The sequence below is a fragment of the Harpia harpyja genome, chromosome 3 (assembly GCF_026419915.1).
Source record: "Harpia harpyja isolate bHarHar1 chromosome 3, bHarHar1 primary haplotype, whole genome shotgun sequence".
Classification (NCBI taxonomy): domain Eukaryota; kingdom Metazoa; phylum Chordata; class Aves; order Accipitriformes; family Accipitridae; genus Harpia; species Harpia harpyja.
The window spans coordinates 80294212-80316085 of record NC_068942.1 but is presented as its reverse complement, the minus strand read 5'-3'; the positions used below and the strand labels follow the sequence as shown (position 1 = coordinate 80316085).

General features: G+C 42.3%; 1 protein-coding gene across 3 annotated transcripts in view; it reads right to left on the bottom strand.

Moving 5' to 3' along the window:
• The window catches only part of MAP4K5 (mitogen-activated protein kinase kinase kinase kinase 5), a 73561-nt gene that overhangs the window by 43953 nt on the left and 7734 nt on the right, over positions 1–21874 (bottom strand). For all 3 annotated transcript variants that reach the window (XM_052783666.1, XM_052783668.1, XM_052783667.1), the window contains one exon: positions 6408–6465. In XM_052783666.1, coding sequence (XP_052639626.1) covers positions 6408–6465 — 58 coding nt within the window. The remainder of the gene's footprint in view (positions 1–6407; positions 6466–21874) is intronic.

The window sequence follows — 21874 nt, the reverse complement described above, 5'->3', positions numbered from 1 at the left end:
CCTTGTACAAAATTCCTTGAACAGTTCCACTTCCAGTTTAAGATCCAACCTGAAATAGGTAACTGGCTGCTTCTGGCCTTTACAGGGATCTCACACGGAAAACAAGCACTGGACCAAATGAAAACCAGCAATAAGATTCTTCTATAACACTGCAAAAAGTACAGAGCACGACAGATGACCGCCAGCCCGCTGAGTGTCAACGGTCCCTGAGGGCATTATTTATCATTACAGCAGTATTTAAAATGGACATTAGTATATATTAAAATATTTTGGTTATTACACTTTCCCAGGGAGAAAGTTCTGTGGCAGAAAACTACACTGGCAAATAGTTACCTCTTTGTATTGACTCCCCTCTCAATTCATCTGCTAAACCCATAGAAGGAAGTGGCTTTAGTGTTTCAGATGGTTTTGGCTTCTATGCTGCTGAGTACAGTTGGATTAGTTTCTGAAATAGAATTGGCTCCCAAATTATTTGAAGCATTTGTACTCAGTGAATGCTGGGAAATGTCATTAGCGTGCCATAATACTTTTGCCTAATGCTCTCCAAAGTCTATGCCAAAAAAAAGTGAAAAACACTGTCTATTTTGATTCTAGCAGTACAGCTTAAGTAACTGTGGTAGCAGATCTAGCTTATTGCCCAAAAATTCAAATAAATTAATGACAGTAACCTTCTAAGTAGAGAGTTTATTTCCTTTGTCTGTAGAAGAGACAAAGGAAGGTAATAGCAGATGAAATAAAATACATATACATGTTGGGGTCTCAGCTGTAAGTTGGAGTCTCTTTGCCTACCAAGTCACTTGCTACCTGCAGTAGATGAGGGAGTAACGCGAACAAACCACAATTCATCGCCGCCCGCCATGTCAGCAGTTTTGCTAGGTCTCCCAAAACACTGCCATCTTATTGTGTGCAGTTTCTTGCAGCTTTAATTCAATGCATTCCTCACCTCCTCTGGGGCACTCTTTGCTTCAGTCTTTTGTCTTCTGCTCCCAATTCCCCCGTCTATGTATTAATCAAGTGTTGAGTTTGGAGCTCTTATTTTTCCATCTGCTAATTAATTCCCGTCTATGAGCCACCTCTTCCTCCTCTCCAGAAAATGCTGTATATAAATCACAGGCCTATTTCTCTGGTGACTAACTTACAAAATTTATTACTGATCTTTTTCTAGTTGTGCCCTGTGGTCTGACAGGAGCTCGCAATGGTGCTTGGAGGGGCTGCCCTCCCTTGGGGACCACCACAGCTAGCTGCAACAGCTTCTGACACTGGTCTGGTCTAGGAATTGATGGTGCTCTGCAAGTACAGTCTTACAAAGCTATTCAAAACTCTTAAAATTAGTCAGAACATTGAAGCAGGGAGCAGCTGATATTTTTTTTTTTTTTTAAATGTGGAAGATTTTGAACAGTCATGTCTTCCTGCAAAGACAGTAAGCTGCTGCACAGTCCAGCTACCCTGCAGAGGCAGCAGACATACCAGAGAACTAAAAATAAATAAATAAGTAAACAAATGCTGTGAACCCTCCTTAAAAACAAAACAAACCCCCAACAAGATCTCTGCCAAGAGACTGTGGGTGTACATGCTATGGATGGAGATCAGGTTGGCAACGTTTAAAAGAAAATGTATTAAACACCACCCCCCCCCCCCCGCAAAAAAAACCCCCAAACCCTAGAATATAAATGGCTTCCCTATGGCAAGTCAGAACAACAACATAATGAAGCATATAAGACATGGTCACCAGTGCTAATTAAAATGGGGTTCTTGGTAGTGGTGACTTTGGGCTGGAGTCTTGCACTTTTCACTGTAGTGCTTAAGCAGCACCAAGCAAAGGCAGGGGCTGCTCGGTCTCCAGTGGTTCCTGCTCTTCCCTCACCTCTCACGGCAGAGGATTCGGCCTCTGCTTCTGTTCAGTTTTCAAAGCAGTTCTTCAAATTCACACTAAAACCAGACCTACTTCATTTGGATCAGGCGCAGCGACATGAATGCTCGAGCGAGCCTCTCACTACATTAGCAATAGGTTATTACCATCCTTTTTCTGTCATCAAAGCATTGCTCTGCCCCATCGCAGACCTGCTGGGGATTAACCCAGCGGTGGTTTGCTCTCCCTAGCACCGCTGCCCCGAACACTGGCCACAGCATTTCACATGCTGCCAAGCAGGGGCTGTGGGATCGCCACTGTGGTTTCCACTGCGTTTAACATTGCCTAATGAGTCTTACTGCTACAATCCACGTACATAAAACCAGCCCTGGTTTCCTAAGGAAAGGTTAGTAGTCACAGTCACCCAAAGGCAGTGGTTTTAGCTTCTACCCCGAGCCTCCCCACGCTTCTTCTACCTTCAGCCTTCAAAAACCTCTCTTTGGCTGCACAGTGAAGCAGATCGCAGAACCAATCAGAATTAAAAATTAACCCTGCACCGAGTCAGGTATGGGGCCCTTCAGTCCTGCATCCTGTCTCCAACGGAGGATGCCAAGGAAGTATTTAAAAACAGACCACACAGGGATGCTTCCCTGAAACGCCCTCCCCCCCCCAGAGATTTATGACTCAGCAAAACCTCTCCATCGTAGATAGGATCTTTGTATTTAATAGCCTTCCATGTATTTTTCTCTCACATAAATTTGTACAGTTGCTTTCTGCACCTATGTAAACACAACTTAATACAACGAGGAGTTTCACAGATCTTGCAGAGAAAACCACATTTCCTTGTTGCTCGGAGCCTGCCATCCGCTCACTGCACTCACTGCCTCCAAACCCGCTGCCAGTTCAGTCCCCTCATCTGCTTTCACCTAAATATATACCCGGGTACAAGGGATGCTGTAGCATGGGGAGGGGACGGAGCATGCAGGGCCAAGAGAACTATCCTTCCCATTGCTGCGTGCTGCTTTTCAGTTCATAAAAGCAATCCCCAAACAAGAGGAAAACCCACGCTGTGCACCACATTAAATAATCACAGAGCAATAGGCAGTTCTGCTCCAAAGAGATTACCACCTAACAAGATCAAACAGCTGAGGACTGAAAGGACCACTGAAGGAGTCAAAATGGCTTGTAGAGGTCACGCTGGTGGGAGTTAAGGCCATGCCTCAGGTTTTGCCCACTGACCACCACTCTCTAGGTCATAGGATCATTAATTCTGGTGTGAGTAGGCAGGTTCAGAAATTCAAGACATTTATGTAATAGGGACTGAGCCACGGCCACTGACATCTGAACTGTGTTGTGTGCATGAAGCTGGATTTGCAGAAGACCTTGCTGACTCTAGAAGATGAGAGCTGCAGCAGAAGCAGTGGTACCACCAGCACGGCCTGGCTGCTCTTTGCTTGTTTACCTGCACTGGTAGGCTTCAGTGGAAGCTTCAAGAAAGGAGGAGAAGAAAAGCTAAAGAATCAGGCTGAACCTTTCTTTTTATATATTCACTGGAATTTTTCAAATTTTTCCAACTGAAAAAAATGGTCAGATTTCAGGAACTTTTAACTGTTAAAAAAAGATAATTAAAAAAAAAAAAATCACTTGGAAATTAACAGCTAGGCTCATGGGAAATCTTACATCAAGCAGTCCAGAGGATAACATACTTTTCTTGGATGGGGGAAACCCCAAATTAATTTTTCCGTGAGCACTTTACAAAAGAGACTAGCCATCACCCTGAACACCAGGCAACAGTCACTCTCATGTGCTGTCTAAATCAATTCACGTTTAATTTAGACTAAAAGCAAAAAGTATATGAAAAGTTTCAGCAGAAATCCTTAAAACCACCTCGGAATGCCTTACAGGTCGGTAGGGAAACCAACATCTCCTGAGGAGGGAGAAGTAACTGCTGGTCTTCATTGTAAATAAGACAAAGATAGGTCTGAACTCCTCTTCCCCTATATTCTCTAACCATGGGATAGACGGAGACTCCCGCTGCCTTCCTCTCCCACTTTATAACTGGCACCTCAGTCTCATCTCCCTGATAATCTAGCTTGAGAGGAAGACAACAAGGGGTGGGGTGAAGCCACAAAAGCACTCCATTTTAGAAATGTTCCCAGCCCTTTTCCCCCTGCACTCCATTTTTATTTTGGTAAAAACGAGTTTGGTGAGTTAACCCAAATTCATACACAGCTGCTTGACCATTTCAAAATGGCTGAAATAGCAAAAAAAAAATTTTTCAGAAATTCCATGCAAGACTCTTATCTTAACAAACATTAAGGATTTTTTGGAATAGAAAAAACCCAACTGTAAAAGTCTTCCCTCAAAGTTTTCATCTGGGATTTCACAACCAAGAAGTATGGGGTGAGGCATGTGGCATTAAGCATTGATCCTCCTGTCAAAGGTTTGAAAATTATTATTCAAGGGTAAAGACGTGTTGGAAAAATTTAGCTGGCCTAGAAGTCAGCTGGACAATACTAAACTTTTATGAAAAATGAACATACTTACTGCTATTTAAAAACAGTCTTCCCTGATTCTTTATTCATATGGATAAAATAAAAATTTTAAACATTTGCTTTCTAAGACCGACTCTCTGATCACTATATATACCACTGGTCACAGAGTCCTTAATGGGAGAGGAGCTGGTCAGATGTCTTGGGTAAGCACCATAGAATTTGAAAAGTTCTGCTAGCCCAGATTTAATAGAAAGCTGGAAGAACTGCAAAATACAAGAGCAGGACAGGCAGAGCCATCTCTCATGGCTCGGCTCCTCAGGAATGCACATTTGGAGAGACCAGGAGGAGACAGGGCAGCCTTCCTGCTTATCAAGGACCTACAGACATTAGCAAACCCTTTGTATTTAAGAACCCATGATGCTTCTCAACCCAAGTGACTGAACAGAACCAAGCAACAACAGGCAAATGAGACAATGTATTTTCCTAAGCAAGAAAGAGGAAGATGGCACATCCACTTCACTTGCTAGCAATGTACTTGACACTGTGAGCTCCCCATCAAAATTAGTCTTTTAACACATACAGTCATGAATAGATGCTGGTGTTCAGGGACCGGACACATTTCAGTGCTAGTTGTCAAAACCTCGAATCACAGAAGACAGGTTGGCAAGGACCTCCAGAGGTCTCTGCTCCAGCCTTCTGCTCCAAGCAGGGCTGAACGCGGAGTCAGGTCACGTTGCTCAAGGCTTTGGCCAGTCAACTTCAGAAAATCTTCAAGGATGGAGATCCCACCACCTCCTCGGGCCCTGCCCCAGATCACAAACACCCTCCCCGTGAAGAATCTTCCCCACATCCAGCTGGACTCTCCCTTGGTGCAGACTGTGCTGGCTGGCTCTCACCCCTTTGCTGGGCACTCCTAACAAGAGCCTGGCTCCAGCTCCTCTGCCATTCTGCTGTGGAGGACCGTGGTTAGATCCCTCTTCAGCCTTCTCACTCCCAGACTAAAAACCACTCAGTTCTGCCAGCCTCTCCTACGTCATGTGTCTTTCCAGATTTTCCTCCATTTTTCCTTACAAAGTCTGTATTTATTCCCTGCAGCACTCCAGTCATGGAAGCTATCTCGTTGTGTCTCCATAGATCCTACTACTTTCTTAATTGTCCCTTAACTGCTTCATAGGCTACAGGTGTCAGTCCATGAGCACTGGGCAAGCACACATCCACAGGAGGAGCCTCCCTCAGCCCCTGTCCCAGAAAGCCAGGACCCTGAACAGACACAGCACAGCAATTCAAGCAAACCACAACCTCAGAGAGACTAATACGGCAAAGAGATGCAGAAGAGGACTATGCTAAGGAGATATTTGAAAGGTATGCCAGCAACCAAGTAATGAGAGATTACTACTTCGAATAAATACTCAAAAAGTCCTCAGGTGGGCCTGAGTTATGACTGAGGACATAAAAAGCTCCTCTCCTCATTTCCACTCAGGACACAATTTCTGATTTCAACTCTCTATGCAGGACTGGAATTAGGCTTCAGCTCAGCAAATCTCTTGGGCAGCAAATAAGCATCTCCTGCTTTTAGGAGGAGTGGTAGAAAATGCACGGGGAAATAATAGTACAAGCCATCCTCCTCCCTCAGCACAGGTTAGAAAAAAGACACATTAAAAAGCACAGAGCTCTGTTTTTCCCAGTGCACCTTTGGTGGGCATTAGCACCATTGCCTGTTCCCTTCCCCCTTTCAACTCACACAGCCTCCCAGCTCCCTACTGTCTCAGAGCTCACAATTTACCATCTGTCCTTAATCTTCTCTTTGTACTAACAACACACTGTAACTGCAACATCTTTTTATGCAACAATCAATAAGGCAGATAAGAACAAACAAGGAAATAGTGAGCAGGACATAGCCAAAAGTAATGGTACATCCTGCAGTGCTTCCTGTCGTCTAACCACTGAAACTACAAAAAAAACCAAACACTTCTTCTGTCTGGAGCTTCACAGCCGTGTGAAAATAAACATATGGAAAAAATGAAAATGCAATTCAAAAATACAGAAAAGAATGTAAAACTTACCAGGCTCTAACTTGATTATTTTTACAGCAGCCAGTTCTCCCGTATGAAGATTTCTAGCCTGAAATAAGAGAGTTAAGACATATTTAATTATACTGCAAAGGCACCTCACACAGTCTTACAAACTGAAAAGATATGCTAGGCTGTCATGTGTTACAAGTATGGCACAATGCAATTAGCTGAGAGCAACCTGGGTGAGGATTATCTGGCTTCGGTATTAGCACAGCATCAACCTAGTTGGAGTTGTGAAGCGTTACTGGCAGTTCCTTTCGAGACTTCAAAAAACCCCAGCTATCTGCCAGCAAATGAAAAGTTCATGCCTCTCAAACACCATTTTTAAGGGTTGTTGAAACTGAGAAGTCTCTGCTATCCGTGCTCGCTGGGGTGGTACAAAAGCACTGTGCTGCAACACTGACTGTCAGACCATGGAGCATGCAGTGCTGAACCACCCATCTCATGGTGCTAAACCTCAGGGTGCTCCGAAAGTGGAACTGACAGGTGGAGGGGCAGGGAGAAGCACTGCAGATGCAGCACGGATGAGTCACAGCTCCCTGAGAACAACTTTACTCTGAAAACAAACTCCTTCCAGCAGACCCTGACAGAGGCGAGTGGTCCCCATGACCCTCGAGAAGAAGAAGGGGTAGGGAGCTTCAATTAAGTGTTTACAGAAATGTCCTCTCTGGGTACGCTGTAAACTTCACGGTGAGAATTCAGTGCTGGAGGAAAATGTTACAGAAACCTCAGATACAGAAAGTTTTAAGAGGGGATTTCATTAACACTTTTAACTCCAGTAAAATGAGCTCTAAATCACTCAGGCACCATCACCAGAGCTAAACTATATTATTTTTGACACACAACCTGATCCAATTAGGCACTGCGGCATTCCCCTTTTGCTGATCATCCAAAAGCTACAGGAGTCTAAACCCAACTATTTCATTCTTACCCTAACAAACATGCAGTCTTCCGAACGTATGAAATCTGGTTGTGTGGTAGATTATAGAAAATCGAGGGAAAACTGGGTTAGGTGAAATCGATTTGAGCAGTTACTTAAGATGAGGATGCAAAGCAAATCTGCCCCTGTGGACTGAACTGAAGGAAGCCACTACAAAACAAAACACTCTTCTCTTGCGTATGGACAAGAAGTCGTCTTAATTTAACAACAGGTAAAGCAAGAACTTGAAAGATGAACCCCTCAGTTTTGTCAACACAAGCTTCCGCATCAGGAAAGGCTTTCCAGGCAGGAAAAAAACCCAACCAAACAACAACTAACAATAATTGGCCTTTCAAAGTCCTGCAGTGCTCAGCCAAGAGATGGGTGTCAAAATGCATGCCAAGGACACACATACGACTCAGCTGAAGTCAAAGAGAACCTTAACAACTGTACAACAGAACCAAACATCTGAAGCCAACAGACCAAATCACTGAACACAGAAACAGATGGTTATCTGCTAACCACAAAGGAAACCTTTACCACTTCTTAAAAGTGCCCTCCTACCAGAGGTGTTTTTAGATCACAGCAAAATCATTGGTACCCTTCAACATCCAGAAGGAGCACACATCTCTGGTACTGTTACACCTAACAATACCATTATGAAACGCAGATGTTCCCCTAAGAGACCAAGCACACACTCTATCTTGGTGAAGCCAGGGAACCTCCACTATCCACGCTTCTATACACAAGCAGCTAAGCTGTTCAGATAAAGGAGACTGCATGGTTTCCAGAAAATCAGCTTCATTTCTGAAGTACAAAAAAGATCATATTCCTTACAGATATTCCTTTTCCATATAAGCAATAACTGTCACTGCTACTGTTATGCTGAAGCCTAAAGGAATGGATGTAGTCTGCCAAAGGTCTTTGGTACGCAGACTGCTTGGCAGGGACTTGAAGGTTCGGGCCGGAGGAGATCACTGCAATTACTGGCTCTCAGCTCTCATATGCGATAGGCCATAGAGCTTCACCAAATTGTGTCCTGCTGCTATCCAATATTATGATTAAGTTTTTGCATATGATCTATAGCCTGGACATGGACTATTTCAGGTTTCAACCATTGAACTTTGCTGGAACAGGTTGGTATTTATGAACTAAACGTATCAAGTTATCTGAGCCACTCACCCTAAGACTGGTTTTCTCGTCCTACGGTTTAATCTTCCAACCAAACACATTCCCGAGTTGATGACACCAGGACCATCCACATCACTTAACTCCTTTCGTGTCAGCACCAAAGGCAAAAACGCTGAGTATTTCCTGATCCTCAATATCCTCATTTGGATGCTCACAGGTACAGGAACTGTATTGGATCTTCAGTCTAGACAGTTGTATTGCAAGCATGCAGCAAATTACCCAAGCTGCTTCCCAAGAGACATCACCTGACCGCAAATGCGACTGATGGCTTTTATTCCTTCATCTTGGATTGCACCAGCTTTACATGGGTACACACATCTCTCTGCTGTCACTCTTTTCCAACTTTTCTCTTCCACACCTTTCTGTCAGCTGAAAACTTGATCAAGAATGAATTACTGTTACCTTGCACATCATTAAAAATGTAAGAAGGTAAGAGGGCGAGGATTAAAAACTGGTTCTCCATGGTACACACCTAGATATAAAAACTGTCAAATAAGGATTCCTCAAATAATTTTGCGACATGTTAGTTAAAGAAATTCTCAACTCATGTCCTATGGGTGACCACAGTTTGCATCGTTCTACTTCTTAAAAAAGGATTGTGTAGTATCAAGGAAGCCACAGACAGGAATGCACTACATCAACATTGCTGGCTTCGTGAATCAAACCTGGAATTTTACTAAAAATGATATTTGACAAAAATACAAGTTCTCCATAATTTCCCTAATGTGAAGAATTAGTTAACGATCCATCAATCTGTCTTATTGATATACTTCTTCACTGGTGGGGGTGAAATTGAAGTAAAGCTAAGAAATTATAGTTTTCCTAGTCATGTTATTTACATTTTTAAAGCCAACAGCAAAATATCTGCCTCCTTCCTGTCCCCTGAAATTTCCTCAGTATTTCAAGTCTTAATTCAAAATTAGCTGAAACCAACCAGAGGCCAGGGGAGCTGTTCTCCCCTGCACACCAAGTAATCCAGACCTGCCAATTAACAAGTATAGCTGCTGTTCAGTATCTCTTGAGCTATTATTGACATAGCAAGTTACCATTTATATGCATTTATCACAGAAAGATGACATATATATCGTGAACTTTGTTGATCTCTTCTGAATTCTGATATTTCAGTCTAATGGAAAATAAAACTTGTTAGATTTCTTATTGTCTTTAATTCTGCTGGCCTTGATTCCTTCAATATGTAAGGAAGTCTCCTAAGAACTCATCTTGACACTAAAGGCTGAAAGACTAAAGCTGCACAGCTCCCTCCTACGCTGGGGCCCACAACCCCATCAGCAACGTGATCCAGTTCCCACATGACAGAAGCGGAGCCCGACTTCCCTGACAGATCAGGGGACTTGCTGGAAGACTTTTGCCAAGAGGAAGACAGAGCTTTTTCTATCTGTTAGTACTGATCTTAATTTTGTTTAATGAGGCTCAAACCTGAAAATTATGTTCCACATTACACAGAATGAAAATTAAAACTATAGGATTTTGGCAGAAGGATTGCAAAGCTCCAACAGAAAACTTGAGCTACACAAGAATGGGACCAGAACAAGGGTATAATACACGGAATGAGGTGAGCCATGCTGTCAAGTTTCTTTTGCTCAGCGTCATATACAGAGTATATTTACTGAGAAAGAAGAGCTAAGTAGTAGTCTTTTGGTCACCTTTTCTTCAGCTGTCCTACAGCCTGCTATAGGATGAGAGCATCCCACTGAGCACAGCTCTTCCAGAATATTTTAGCAGCTAAATACTAATACTACACAACATCACATCGAGCCTGTGTTCAAAATAAAACAAAACACAAGTACTCCTCTTTTTTTGAATATCCCATTGCATAGTTGTAGCAACCTAGGAGATTCCATGTCACTAGTTTAATATGACAGCACAATAACCATTACACTTTTTTTCCCCAGCATATGTCAGCACCAGCCAATACAACCCAGGTTCCCTCAAGCATACACACAGCTGTACCAGAGCAGATTAAAGGTTCCTTTAAACCCATGGTCCCATCTCAGACAACGGCTGCTTCAGAAAGTGGTTAAGAGCTGAGCAAGCAAATGGTGACATTTTCCTGATGCACTCTCCCAGCAACCAAATTGGGATCTGCATGGTGCCTGCTGCAACAAGGACTAGCTCTAGACAGAGCCTGCATTAGGCTGTCAGTCCAGGAGCAACATACGTTTTTCCAACCTAGGCACAGCGTCAGTGGTGTGTCCCAACACCACACTCAAAAATGAGGTGCACTATTGGTAGGACTGGGGTTTTGGGGAGTTGGGAGAGTTTTATGGTATTACACACAAAAAATCATCGTGTTTTCCCACCGAGACTTATCTTTCTTCTCAGAACTGCATCAAAAAGCTGTTGTGGGACAGTGGAAGCCAACGTGACACCCATTGCAATCCCTGTGTATGATGTTTCCCACCAATGGGAAACACCCAAACAATGTACACAAGAAAACACATTTTGGGTAGGACACATTCTGTAGCTAATGACCAGAAATAACACAGAAAACTGGTTTCAGAACCAGTTATGCACTCTGCAGTTTTGTTTTATTTATTTTTAAAACTGCAAGCCAAACAATTCCACCCCAGGGGGTCCACAGTACTGAGCAGTGTGAGATGGTAAAAAATTGGAGAATCTTTTCACTTGGACATCTGAATGCAAGCTTATGTGCTCAGTCTCCTTGTCCAGCCACTTTCTCCTTCAACATTGAGGAAGACAAGGGGAAGATTCAGACAGCAATATCACTTTCACAGCCTCCAAATTAGTATTTTCAATTTTCATGGTGAAATCCCCTCCCTGCCTCAACGTCAATGTCTAATCTCCAGCCTTGGATCAACAACCCAATTCACCAGAAGAGTCGTTTGTTCAACCGTGTCTTCATTTAATCTAATCATAATTGCAGCTCCTGCGGCAACCCTCCCTTGCATCCCCATCTTATTCATTCCTTGCCAAGCTTCACTCATCAGTGACCACGACATTTTGCTGTCTCAAGTGCTGCCTGCTTCTCCTCAGTTACTGTATACGCCTTCAAAAGGTACCCTCACCTCCTGCCCAGCGACTGAAATAGAAGTTTCTCATCTGCTTTCTAGTTTCTGACCTCTTACACTTTCTAATTCTTAACCTGCTCTATGCGGTTTTGAAATTCCCATTATGCTGCATTGTTCTTTCCATATCTCACGGTATCATCAGACCCTTGAATTCACCTACCTACATCTCTGAATCCACGTCTACCACTGCCTAGAGCTCTCAACCAACTAAGGTGACCCAAAGAAATGTCTCTCATCTGGGCTGCTCTAAATCCATGGAAACAGATTCCTTTCTTACACAGAGGAAGCACAGTAGGTATTTCAGTTGTGATTAAAAATGAGAATCCAAAATATTACAGGCATTAGGGGAATAAAAAAAAGATACCCGATACAGGATACCTGAACAAACCAAGACTACTGCACATATGTACCAGACGGCAGGGGCACAGAGACCTTGAAACAGCAGACAGGATCTTGAAGATGCCACCACAACCAGCCCATATGTGGAGTAAAACTTCATCGAGCAGCTGCCACAGCTTGGCACAACCACCAGACCCTTCAGCAGCACTTTAGCCATGAGCTTTTCTACATGACGATTTGGATTTCACTTAAGGTGTAGTATCCCTCTTCCATACGATACAAATGCTCCCATGAACATGCCACATTCTTATACATAACCCTGCTTCAATTTTTTATCCGACGCTCAAACTGGTCACACATAAGAGATGAGACATTTCTGCAAAGGAAGGACTTATTTCTCAAGATAAGGCCCCTGATTCCTCACTGCTATTCCCAGCACACAAGGAGAAACCCTCAAGATCAACTCTGGGGTCCTGAGGTCTCCTCCTACGTTGCAGCTTCCCCAGAGACCTGCTGTCACAAAGGACAGCAAGTCCTCAGGGGGCCTCAGCAACTCTAACACAACACTAAGTTTGGGGGGTTTCATAATTTTCTTGGGGTTTTTTGTGAACACACAAACAAACATCCATAAAAATCAGTACCCAAGAAGTAATATTAAAAAATCTGACAGGAACTGCCAGACTGTATTAGGTTTCTGATCTGACTAATTTACCATTTATCTCTCAAGTAAGAGGCAAGGGATGTGTTAGAGAAGAATTTGATCCCGGTGGATGGTGACCTGCTGGTCTGTAACAGAATTTGGATTATGTCCTAATGCAGAAGTTCACATAAGCATTCCTAGTGTTTATCATAATTAACTATACAATTTTGCTTACTCTTACGATTTACATAAATCAGTCTGTCAGTTTTAAAAACACTTTGTAAATAGAGCTGGAAAACTATCAGGCAGCTAAAGCAAAGAACAGCAACGCTGGACATACTCTTAATGAATAAAAAGGAGAGGCTTGTACTTCTAAAACACCACCTCTTTACCAGCTGAGTTTAACACCCAGACCGTAGAGCTAGGGATTCATAAAAAGCCAATATGTAGCCAGAAAGCTTCTCAGAAAACCTAGCTTAAAAGCAAGAAAAGTTAATCCCCATTGTGTGAGCCTAGAATTGCTATCCTTCACGAGAAAAGGATACCACAACCTTCTGAGGTCCCGTACATCAGCAAAGCACTTTTGTAAGAGAAACCAAACTCTCTGAAAGCTCTGAGAAAAAAATTCCTTGAAAATTTGCAGGTAAAGGTTAACCCAAGCAGAGATGCCAGTTCTGATGGCCCACTGCTGAACACGATCTCCTGAAACGCTCACCGGATCAGCACCCTGCCCGGAGTAAGAGAGTCAAAGGCTGCCATTTGCTCAGAGCAGATCCAGACCTCGGTGTCAGGACAATGCACAAGTGGGAGAATCGCCTGTACAGGCCACGGAGCGGCTGCAGAGCTCCTCTGCCTGAGCTCCAGCTAAAAATAGTAGCTCCCACTATTGCTTTCCAGTTTTAGACTGAGTCGAGAGCGTGCTGGTTCCTGTCCCGGTACCAGGCAGCACACCCTACAAGCATCCTCAGAAGACTCACAGAAGTGGTATCGACCCATGTATTTTTTCCTGCATTCCCGTGTATCTTACCTCCTAGATGGGTACATGTACCAAACCCATACAGGTGCAATTACTGCAGGTCCGTAGGTTCCCCCCCCCCGCCCTTTTCTTCTATATAAAACAAAATAAGCGAAACCAAGCCAAAATTCCCCATGGCCCCATCCTAAGAAAACCTAAACAGAGTACTGGACTGAATAAAGGCCCTCCTGCTCGGTGCCGAGAGCACCTCCATAACAGATGCTGAACACGTCCTTCTTCATGTGGGAAGGTCTATGGATGGATTAAAAATGTCAAAGAAGGAAGAAAAGACGATAGCTTAAAAAACAGTGGGACAACTCTGTCAAATTTTAATGCAAATCTTACTGAAAGGGCCGAGGTTTGTGCCAGACAGAAACAACTGTCCCTCCCATTCTGAGCCCTCGCAATGCTCTGTTCACCACCCGAGGTGTGCCAGGGCAGCTCACACATGAAGCAGATGTCTAGCTAGTCTTTGCTGCTGGAAAAAGAGATACCTAACAACAATTTCTAGTTTTCAGGGCTGTTTCTCTTTTAGGAGGCAGAAAGACCCAGAGGCAGTTGTTCACCCTGCAATCTACCAGCTGGATTTCTGAGATGGAGAGCAGTACCAGGCTCCTTTATAGCAAAAGCCACAGAGGCTTTCAGAAACCATTTCCCTAACAGAGACTTTATAGATTCAATACACTAAAACAGAACCATCTCCTACAACCATCACCGTTACTACCTTTCAGGATAAACCAAAAATAAAGATTCACGTGCTAATTTTACTTTTTATATGTATTTCTGAATTTCTTGTGTCAGCTAGTTTATACTCCAGTGGCACTACTAAAAGAGCCATCACTTTGGCTATCAGGGCTGAATATTGTACAAAGACAAATATTGATTTTGTAGGTGCTCTCCAGATGGACACTGCCACTCCTCGTCCTTCAGACAAGGAACACACATCAGTACCAAACAGGAGGCAAACTTCACAGCTGTCACTCCCTATTTCCACATTTACAGCACTTGCAGTTTCCCTTATTGAAGGAGCAGAACCCAGAATACACAAAAGTACCAGGGTTTAAAAAAATTCCACATCAAAACCTGAAACCCAATGCAGTAAGATCTGCAACTGGCACTACTAAGCACAGCTATAATGCAAATAAGGCTTAAATGTATTTATTTTTACTGGCAGTTGGTGATAATTTAGATAGTATATCTCTTGCAGAGAAAATTGGGAGGAGGGCAACCTACCTTTCACTCACAGACTTCAGACACTTTCTTACTCAAGGCCAATTAACTCAAGCAATAAGGGATTAAAAGCTCATTAATGATGTTAGGTCAACTCCTTTTATTCCAGCACAGAAAACCAGATAAAGGATTTGTATAAGCAAAGTGGCTTTACAGATCTCGGCAGCCACTAAAACATTTAATTCTCATTCCTAGCAATAACTACTGAAGGACAAAGACCTATGGCAATAAAGATAACAATAATGAAAAAAGCAAAGATCAGTGCACATCTTAACAACATTTATTTAGGAGAAAAAAAAAAAACAAAAGAAGTCAGCTATATGCTTCCAAGTAAAGGTTGGTTATTCTCCTATGAAGTTTTCTTGGCAGATCATCCTTCACAAAATATTTGGCATGATCCTTCCAAAATTGAAAAGCTGAAGCTAGAAACAGACCCTGACCACAAAAGTACTACTTAGCAACTAATGCAGCACAAAAGATACAAATACCACATGAGGGAAAAAAAGAAAGTGGGGGGGGGGGGGGGAAGGCCCAATTTTGACTCAGTTGGAACAGACCACTGGCAAAAACCAAAACAGAAAAGAACTTTTTCAAGTTACAACTATGTGCATTAGACTGTTTTGAAAAGCTACTAGAAATAGCTCACTTTCCTGAGGAATAATACACAATTTTGAACATAACATAAGATCATACAAATCAAAGAAGGCCCATGAAGCTGCTAATATACTTAGAATTGAGTGGATGCCTACCAGCTTTACTGGCCAGGGTATAAAATAGCAGAAAGAAAAAAAAAAACAGATAAAAAAAAAAAAAGATACTTCAAACATATTATTAAACTACAAATCAAGATGGATTTTAAAAGGGTTTATTCACCAGAAGATAGGATGAATAAATGTAAAACAATTTTATTTTATTCCTACATTGAATGCATAGACCATGACACAGGGAAAAAAACCCCACTGTATTATGGAGTACAAATTCAAGTAACATTAAAAGATTACATATTTTATCAGCTGCAGGGGAATTTATTTATTTATTAGAGATGAAAGAACTAAGAGATGTGTCAACCAAAATATTTGAAGAGAAGTATCTAGGTCTCGTCACTGAAAAAAAAAATCTGGCTTTCTAGGCAGAGAGAAAACAAGTTTCTGAAGAAAAAGGCAACAGATTGCCTTTTTTTTTTTTAAGCCATTTGTGTTACATTAAAGAATTTAAGACCATCATTTTACTTTTTTTATACCAAAGAAAAAGAAATTTTTTACTGTTTTGCTTTGTAACCGTGAGCTAGCACACAATAACATGTGTTTCTTCAAAAAGGCAAAACTGAGGAACCACTGCTGGCATTTTAAAGAGGAGAAGAAACTGCAATTCCAAGACTGCAACTTTTATACCATCACTATCTGCATGCAACTTCCTAAAACACCAGAAATACTTTTGGACATACTTTCAGATTAGTCAGAACAAAATATCCAAGTGTATGCATTTTGCTAGGGTTTTTGTTTGTTTTATTAAAGCTATTTTGCCTAGAATTGCAGTACTTAACGCTGTAACTGAGCCATGTGTACAAGCTCGTTTTGAACTACAGAGTGTCTGGGCAAACCCCTCTAACTTTTCATGTCACACACAGGCTCTTCTGCGGTACCAAGCCTTCCAAACCCAGGGTACAAATCCGTATCGACTCATTTTCCTTACTGTAATTTATTTGATAGAATCTAGAGAGGTGCAGGTGAAAAATGTAGATTTAAGTAGAAAAATCTAACTCCCAACAAAGCTGTTCAGTAATTGCCTCCTTAAAATTTCAATTCCTCAGAGATGAACTCACAGTTACAAAACTAAAAGGAACAAACCATAAAGTTGTCTTCATGAAGAAAATAGGTCTGGGTGTTGGGTTTTTTTGTTGTTGTTATTGTTGAATAAAACAGTGACCAGAACAGGAAGAATGAATAAAAAAGCAGCTGTGTAAATCAAAGAAGTTAAAAGAAAATTAGTTAAAAATAGGAGCAGGGAGATTCTTTTACTGTCCTAAGATTAAGCTTTGGTTTGCATCTGTACTATACCAATTGTCACCTTCTTGGGGGGGGGGGGGGGGAAGATGGGTAAGACATAACAATTTCCTCTCAATTTCATGTGTGTACATGTGTATACATACTACAGTGTGCCTGCTTCTTTCTGACTACTGGGACAGTACCACTGTTCAGCTGTTTCTACTAGAATAAAACCTAGTATTATTTACAATCTTCATTTTACATCTTATGATGATGAAATAATGATCAGTAATATTTCTTATTCAGTAGGCAATTAAATATCACAGCCTGGAATTCTGTTGAAATGAACAGAAACGACATTTTAGTAAGTTTTTTAATGAGGAAAATTATAACTTTTAAATGTGCTAGATACATGAGAAAGGTCAAGTATAAAGTATGTTTTGCACTTATGCTGATTAAGTAAAGAAGAGAGGATATATGCTGCCATTTCATTACAGATAAGATCTTCCATGATTTTACAGCTATCTTATCCTCTCACACCTTATTTTTAGCCAGAAGAGAGGAGAGAAAATAAACTGGTTTGATTTTTCTTTTTTTTTTTTTAATTTGTTTTCTCAGTTTTGACCGATCCACTCATTTAAATGATGTAACTTGAAAATAAGAAACAAATTCTTCCTACAGCTTAATCTACAGTTGTCAAACAGGGTTTCACTTCAGTAGCCTGGTTTCAAGGACTTGGCCAGTGACTTCCTCACTTTACTGGTTCAACTTTCTTTAAAACATGGACCAAAACCACGCTGCTCAAATAATATGCATGCTATGGAAATTATAACATTACAGTAAATTAGGCCTGATGATTTCACTGGAATTTTAGAGAAATATTTTTAAATGTTAATATACTTGAGGACATTTTCCATCTTGCCTTATTCCTCTGTTTCTTTTGAAACTCGCCTTTGCTTGATTCATGGTGGACCCCCGAGGCTATTTAGGCAATGCCCCTCCATCCCAGGAAGCTGCTCAGCCTGACAATTCGCTCTCCGACTCTGCAAAAGCCTAGAGTTCCCACCCCCAATAAATGTAATCCTCTCCCTTCAGCAGCTGTGTGGATTTTCCATGGACCAGCCTTCCTGAGCCAGACACCACGAAGGAATGTGTTTGAGAAAGCCAGAGGAAATCACGATAGGGACTCTGCGCAGCCTGGCTGCTTCCCCCTTCCCAAAACTACCCCTCAGCTTACAAGCACCCTCTGCTCTAGAAAGCACAACAGACCGCACAGGGAAAGTTACTTCTTTACATAAGTTCATGCTAAGAGGAAATCTTGTATATACCACCTAAGGGCTAATTCAGCTGCCCCACGCATTCAGTCCTCAGCATCCTTGTTGTCCTAAGAACGGCTATATTGGAGGTTTGATGATCTACACACCCGCTTAGCAGAAAGGAACAAGCCACAGGACCTTCAAGAAGTAAAACACTGACCTGTGGGTTGTTTTTTTAATTATGTAAGACCACAGCCAAAATGCAGAGAACAAACAAAAAAGCAGTCCTGTAAATCAAAAGAGATTATAGCCACATCCTTAAGTAGAAACCTAAGATGTCACATACAGTATTACACCTGCTATAAGGTCTCTGCAAGACATGATATGTCCTGCAAGTACATTCCACCTGCAAGAAGCTTAAGATATCGTTATTGCCCTGCTCTGCACTCGAACAGCAGAGACTGAACTCACGTAATGAAAGGGCAACCACACAGGGATCACATGCAAATTACACTTCAAGCTTCGGAAAGCTTCCCGTAGCTAAATAAAACGATACACGCGGATGAAGTCATGAAAGCAGAAACCATGAGAGAGTAGGAGGGCCAAAGCCATAACGTCAAGATGAATTCAACGTCCAGTGAGACTGCATTCCGGGGAAAGATAAAGCTGGTAAGTAAATAGCCTGGCACCACACCTCTCTTAGGGCAAACCAAGCACAGCTCACCTGCTTGGCAGGCAGTATCTCTCACGCACCATCCATACACTGCCTGAAGCACCAAGGCTCCAAGAAATAGAGGCAACAACTGCTTCACCTCTTCCAGAATTTCATCATATCTGGCTTTCATGGAGAAAAGCCACAGCCTGCCTGTTCCCCTCCTCCTCCACCCCTACAGGAGCTAACTTTGCTGCTCAAGTCAGCACAGTCAGTCCATACTCAAGACATCCCACTGCAGGGTTTTGACAAACCTCAAACACCCACAGAATGACAAAAAGGAAAAATTTATGTTCCTGTACCCTAAACAGGCCGTCAGTTGTGACTGCTGAAGCAATGGCAGATCATAAAACATTCTCAAGATCTCCCTACCCATCCTCATTAAGTCCCTTTGTCCCCAGTTTGATATTGTGAGCGAAATTTAAAAACAGACTCTCTAGACAGGAACTGTTTGGCAAGTTTTAAAGGCACTATGTTAATCAGAAAGTTAGTCATGTCTGTTCACAATTAACCAAGAAGCAGAATGCAAACAGTGCTTTAAATTTAAACGCAGACATGACTGACAAAGCGAAACTGCTGATCCTGTCCAATTACTGACCCAGACTCCTCCAAACTGCTGATCCTGTCCAATTACTGACCCAGGCTCCTCCTCAGTATCACGCTGGTGAAGGTATTTTGACTATGCAGATACACTCCGTCCAGCCTCAGAACCCCTCAACCCTCGTCAGCTGCTAACACTACAAAGCGATGCCCACAGCTGAGCTAGCTCAGTTCCCTCCCTCCATGTATCGTATCATTATCCTTCCCCTGCAACAGAAATCGTCCTCTTAAGGCAGGGGGCATTTAAAACAACAACACTTCTTTCACAAAAACAGTTTTAAATGAAAAGAGATCTCAGCTGTTTAAGAGAATCTATCATTACATTTAAATTAACAACCCCCCTCTGACAGACAATACAACTGTGAATACCTGCAAGTGATACATCGAATACTCTCCCTTACCCCACTGTAGACCAAGCACATCAAAAGAAAAATTTCAGCTGCTGCTGCTTTCAAACCGCTTGTAAATACAATACAAATACCTGAAGCTGTTAATCATTGGTGACCAATGAACACTCATTAGGCACTGCTTCCTGTCAAATTTTAATTAAGTTTTATCAAGACAAAGTACATCTATAAAAGATGATATGGCTCCACCTTTATTCTTTCTACCTACCATGTTTACATTTCCATGCCTGTGCAAGAGACTTTACCACGTATCTTCCCTTAAGATTAATGACTAAATCTCCAAACATCTTTGGGAGTCTAATGTTTATAATTCAACTATTATCTTGCACATCTGTACATTAAACAGTAAATTAAGGCAAATGTAACACAATTCTATATTGCTTCAAAAGCAATGATCAGCAAACAGCCATACACACAGCCGAGAACAAAAATACAGCTTCTTGGGGTGGACCACCACATTAAATGTAAGAAGAAATGATGCCTTTAATGCTGCACAGGGAAGAGCTGCACAAAGAAAGCTCAAGAACGATTTCTTACCAATAAGCCAACAGAGTCCCCCTGCAATGACCTCTTTATCCTGTGAAGAGAAACAGCACCTGCCTTTCTGGAATGTCTCAAAATTCACCTTTCAACAGGCTACAAATCCAGCTGTTCACACTAACCTGAAAATATGTTTCATTCAGCTTTCTGGAAAAGTCCAGCCAAATCTTCCTCATCTCTATGAAAACATGAACCTTCGATATACTATATTCATGTGGAAGACACAAAAACAGACTTGGGAGAAGAGTTAATTCCAACATGCCAAAATATCAAATATGGCATTAAAGATGCCATTTTGACAGATCAGTTCGGTAAATGCAGCAGTTTCAGCCACCAGGACTGTGGGTCAGCTCAAAGCTCTGAGGGGTATCCCCGGCTGCATCTTCATGAACGTTTTACTGTCTTCAGGAACAGAGAAGTCAGTAGAAACACATATAGCAATACAAGGGCTAACAGAGTAGGGAAAAGTACTGGAAGAGGCTAAGGCTTTGGAACAAAAGCCTTGGCACTTCTTACTCTCCCTCTGTTGCAAAAAATTTCAGATTTTTTACTGCCTGCTCATTATGTACTGACGGGCATCTGCTCAAACCGTACCTTAGTGTCCTGCAGGCTCAAAAGTGAGCAACTTTGAGAGATCTGTGATGCTAAATCCACTAGTCCCATAATTCAACTACCTCTTGACACAGCGAAGAGGAACATGACGTCCTGCATCCAGCAGCTCTGTTAGTGGTCACTGACTCAGAGATAAGATGTTAGCCCTTTCCCTAATGCCTCCCCGCCTTCCTAATGTTTCCAAGTAAGCAAGTCCCCTCTTGAATCCCTCTCCTTGGGATTTGACAGGGGCAGGATGGAAACAGGACCCACAAAACAGATTTGCCCCTGACCTCCAGTCCCGACTGAAGGAGAAGCCATGAAGCAGTTCCTTTGCTCACCCTCCTGCGCGCTCTTTTCACCAAAAGAGCACAAGAGCTCCAGAGACACAGTCAAGCTGTGGCTTCTCGGCACGGCGTTTTCCATCCGCCATGGGGGAAGGTAAGCTTCGGCTCTTTGAGCAGCTGAGAAGGTCCTTGCAGACACTATCCACTGTGCTGGATAAAATTAATTACTCTAATGCTTCAGTGAAGGAATTTAGAAAGCTGAAGAGCAGAATGGAAACTCCTCTGTACCAAACGCTGAAATTTTCCCCCAAACAATCTAGGAAGAAAGAGCAGTTTACCCAGCCTCTGCATGCGAGGAGCTCCTGACAGCTCAGACCTTCACGTGATGGAGACATTTCCTGCGGGCCAGCTGCAGGGGAACATATGAGCAGGCAAATCTGGGTCTCAAAATGATGCCAACAGGCTAAATATTATCCAACAGACGAAGATACTGGTTTCGCAGAGCTGGTTAGGTGCTAACAGAGTTAAAAGGTGTTTCACTCTCAGTGGAGCCGCTCTGCTATTTTGATGAACAGAAGGGACTCCAATTTTTCAGACAAGCTACTCCTGAACAGATTCCCTAAACAAGAAAAGGGAAGGGGGGTGGGAGATGCACAACAAATAACGCTGTACGGTGCTGCCCATGTAAACACGCTC